General features: G+C 43.0%; 1 protein-coding gene across 1 annotated transcript; it reads left to right on the forward strand.

Annotated features, from left to right (window-relative positions):
- The first annotated feature begins 3,840 nt into the window (after positions 1 to 3,840).
- LOC146005450 (protein GVQW3-like) lies at positions 3,841 to 4,404 on the forward strand. Its single transcript, XM_083144693.1, has one exon. It carries the CDS (start codon positions 3,841 to 3,843, stop codon positions 4,402 to 4,404), a length of 564 nt encoding a protein of 187 aa, XP_083000819.1.
- Positions 4,405 to 4,803: the final 399 nt, after the last annotated feature.

Genomic DNA, 4,803 nt, shown 5'->3' on the forward strand with positions numbered 1-4,803 from the left:
CTCTACCTTAAGTGGGTAAGACGACGTTCCTTTCTTTCTCTAACATAACTGGTCATTTATTTAGCTAGAGTCAGGCCTTAGATTGTTGTACGACGCAACATGACCAATGTTTAATGCAGTATACAATAAACCATATTTAATCTACCTCTGTTGTGTTATGTTCTAGCGAGTAAGATTCCTTTTAAGTAACGTTTGTATCCCCAGAGCGTTACAGTTTACACCTGCATCCACGTTATTCGGCCTCCGTGCGTGTCATTCCGTACTATTGCCAGGGTCATCGTTAGGGGGCACACGGGAGCACTGGTACCGGCAAACGTCCACGTGGCACCGGGAAACTGTTCTGTATTTGCTGGAAATTTTACTTTGATGACAAATATTGCAAAATAATCCTTCAGTAAATTTTGCTTGCAGTTTGAAACACTTCTTCAATTCTCCATATCACGAAACCGTTTCTTGCTTGTTGAACACAAACAGATGTATTGGCAGGGGATGCAGTTAATGGTTTTGTGGTCCGCCCCGGTCAGGGAAGTCTGAGACCTATTGAAAATGTACTTTTCCTCCTTACTGCACACCAGATCCAGCATCCCCCAAAACCCGCACTTTCTCTTCATCTGGCCTTTCACTGGCACCATGGGCGCCGAAAGGACGACACAAACAGGAAGATTTAGCTACGGGTGGCTAGAACTTTCTGGGTTAATTATTTTATGGTTCAGAAAAGATATCCCCATGCGTTTCAAATTCCAAGAACAGAAGAATTCTATTGCTTGTTCCTTTTTCGACGAGGGAATGAATGACATAGCGGTTCTTATCCCATGCACTCAACCCTCCTGCTAATGACCTGACCTGCAAAGGAGGGGAAAGGCCACTTTCTGAAAATTCGGAGAAACATCGAAGCGGTCGGTTCATCTGTTGATTTGGTGGACAGTTGATATCTGTCAGATAGTTTGAAGTAGGATTTGTGGTCCGAGCGGTGGTAAACTTCTGTAAACGCGAGAAGATAGCATCACGAAGTGTTTGTGATCTCGTTTTCCTACATCGCGAGTAAAATGTCGAATGATAAGCTGCCAGATTGTCTTCCTCTGGAGACAATGGATCAGGATCGACCACATATACAACATATTGGCATTCTAAAAGAGAGAGTGACTACCACAGAAGATCCTGGTTTCGACTCCTAGGGTGGTTGATCTCCTGTATAATGAAGAATAAACCACGTTTCAATTAAGGAAGGATACTAGGTATGAATAAATTGTTTTTACAGCCGTCTGCATGCTCTATAAGTATTATGTTACAAAATTTGTATATCTTTCTGACTTTTTGTGATTTTTCTTCATTTATCCTCCACCTGCAAATGTGGAAGCTGCTGCTGCTTAGGTGGCTAGGTTGGCTGGACATACAAATATAATTAATCCCTAGTCATACAGCTAATAAAACTTATAATATAATCATGAGTTATGGAGAAGCATATAACTTATCAAGCATTTTCTGTTTCTATTTGCTGTGCAGTGGTTAACAAGGTACATAACGATGCCAGGGGTCCTGGGTTCGAATCCCGGACTGGGCGTGTGTGTTCTTTAAGATGGTCCTCTCATCAATTTCACATCACTCATTGTCATCTTCATCTCCACGATTAACCAAAAAGTGTCAGAAGAGCGAAGTAAAATAAACCAAATCAATCATTTATATATTTCTATATTACGCCGCTTTTCTACCGCTTGGGTTAAATGCGACGATGAGGATAAATGATGAGCCGAAGGAATGGCGATGGGACAGACATGATACAACCATACCTGTCCAATGTCCGAACCTTGGACCTTTGGTTTCGTAGCGTGTTATAGTCAGTGGAATTCTTAGGAAGAAAAACTGTAAAAGTAGGGTGAAAAGAAGCAAAGTTGTACGATGCATAAAAAGCCATGTTTAGTTCTTCTAAAACCTTCCAATTATCGAGTTCGTGTTTTAAGTCCACTGTATGCACAGTAACGCTAATCTGGGATCCGAACCACTACGTGCCTCCACCGGGCATCGAACCCGGGACCCCTTGATTGAAAGGCGGCGACGCTACCACTGCATCATCGAGAAGGCCGAGAAAAACTTACAGTTAACCAGTAAAACTAATATTGAGGGACAATGCCTGCGAAGAGTTCTTTCATTCGGTTGAGCGTGGTCATCACATTGAGTCCCATAGTTTCGAGAGCAGAATTTGCTTCCATATCGCTTTCAAGTACTTCCCAAATTGTCCTCACGATGTTGGAACAGCACAGAAATTTTGGAACTAATACAAGCAGGTACATACCTAGGGAAGGGGCTCGGGGGCTGCAGTCCTTTCCCGAAATCCTACAAATATCTGATTTTAATAATGTGTACTAGTAATTAAATTTACTCCATTAACAGGATTAAACATCTGGTATATGGTAAGTTGCAATATACCAAGAAATTCATCTTTAGCGCATTTACTCCTCCCCCAAGCCATATCGCCTTTAGATGGTGGCTGCCGATAAGGGATGAACCCCTTCCGAAATCAAATTCTGGCTACCGGCCTTACCACCAGCGATCGAACCTTGAACCTTTCGATTGATTCATTCATTGAACTGGTGTTCTAAGTCCACTTTATGCACAGTAAGGCTAATCGGGACTGGACCTACAGTTTAAAGTGAGAACCGAACAACTATGTGCCTCCATCGGGAATCGAACACGGGCAGGTTGTTGAACCTGCCGAACCAAAGACGAGAGCGTAATTATTTGAGCGTGTGGGAACTTTGTTTTATCCAGAGCCATCATATATTCAGTTTTCCACACACAAATAAGATTAATTTTAAGAAATTAGACTTGTTCATAACATTTCTTATCGTCACCATTTCCCAATGAACAATCAGATGCCATAGAAGACTCGGGCCCGCCCTATAGAATAGTGCTTAACGCGGTCGCTTTGAACTAAGAGATACCGCATTCGATTCCGGTATGAACTGTATACATGAGATACCTAGCTTGAACGCATTATGCACACATTTCATATTTGCACTGTTGCCAATACTTGTAAACCTGGTTCCAGCACTTTACATCTAAAACCAAGGAAGATGGTTTTATCTACTTTTCAATTTTCTTCGAGCAAATTTACAAATCTAAAGACTAAATAACATTGTTCTTGGTGCATCAGCCATTAAGTTAATGAGTTCATTCTGCATTTAGTTTACCGAATAATGGCTGTGGATTTCGCGAGTCTATATCCGTAGATTGTTGGGGGCTACAAAAGAAAATGATGTTCCTTTCCAATTTATTGATTGATTGAGTTGGTGTTTTAAGTCCACTTTATACACAGTAAGGCTAATCGGGACTGGTTCTACAGTGTAAAGTGGGGTCCGAACCACTATGAGCATCCACCGGGTATTGAACCCGGAACCCCTTGATTACAAGGCGAGGATGCTACCATGCGCCACCGAGGAGGCCCTTGTTTTTTTTCTTTACAAGACTATATATATATATACACACACACACATACATATATATACATACACACATATATATATAATGTATGTATACAGTATAGGCCTATATAGTGTATAAATATTTTGTTAATTTATAATACGAGGGAGAATCAAATGAAAACCGCAAAAGTGCCATTAAATTTTTTTTTTTTCTTTCTAGGCGTTTGGAAATTTGCAGACACAGTCCTTGACGTCTTTCCGAGCTGGTAGTACGAAGCAGTGCCGGTAGGTGGGGTTGGATGTGAGTAACAGCTGATTCAAGATGGCGGCACCACTACCCAGTTGCACCAAGCAGGAACAGCGTGGAATTATTCGATTTTTATGGAGTGAAGGTGTGAAACCGGTTGATATCCATCGGAGAATGCAGACGAAGTATGGGGAGGCCTGTCTGTCACAGCGGCAAGTCTACGATTGGTGCAAGAAATTCGCAGAAGGTACGACTTTATTGACTGATGCTCCCCGTCCGGGTCAGGTTCAGCGAGTTGTGACAGAGGAGTCCATAGCCGCAGCAGATCGGCTTATTCAGGAAAACCGGCTTGTCAGCCTGGTTGAAATGGCTTCCTTGCTGAATATGAGCTTCGGTTCAGTACAACACATAGTGCATGACGAACTCCGCTACAGAAAAGTGCCTGCCAGGTGGGTTCCTCGACAGCTGACGCAGGAACTGAAAGTCCGCCAAGAGCTGCTGAGGCGTTATGAAGAGGAGGATGAGGATTTTCTAGCTCACATTGTCACCGGGGATGAAAGTTGGGTGCACCATTTTCAACCGGAGACGAAACGTGCAAGCAGAGAATGGCGACATTCGTCTTCGCCGAAACCAAAGAAGTTTTGCAGCCAGTCCTCTGCAGGGAAATTCATGTTGACTTTATTCTGGGATAAGAAAGGTTCTATTCTGGAACACTGCATGCCCCACGTACGACAGTGACTAGCGCCACATACACCGGCCTTCTCAAGAACCATTTGAGGCCAGCGATACGCACAAAGCGAAGGGGATTGCTAAGTGCAGGTGTTTTGCTTCAAAATGATAACTCCCGTCCTCATTCTGCTCGTGCAACCATGAAAACCATCGATGACCTACGCTTCAAGTGCCTACCACATCCGCCATACTCACCAGATTTGGCACCATCTGATTTCCACATCTTTGGTCCATTAAAGGAGCACCTTGGAGGGTAGAGGTTCAAGTCTGATGAAGACGTCCAATCGGCGGTACAAGAGTGGCTACACAGTCAACAGAAATAATTTTTCTCACTTAGTATCGAAGCACTACCTATCCGATGGCGTAACTGCATTGAACTGGGAGGGGACTATATAGAAAAATAATGTA

The sequence above is a fragment of the Lepisma saccharinum genome, chromosome 23, assembly GCF_977018435.1.
Source record: "Lepisma saccharinum chromosome 23, izLepSacc3.1, whole genome shotgun sequence".
In the NCBI taxonomy this organism is placed as follows: Eukaryota; Metazoa; Arthropoda; class Insecta; order Zygentoma; family Lepismatidae; genus Lepisma; species Lepisma saccharinum.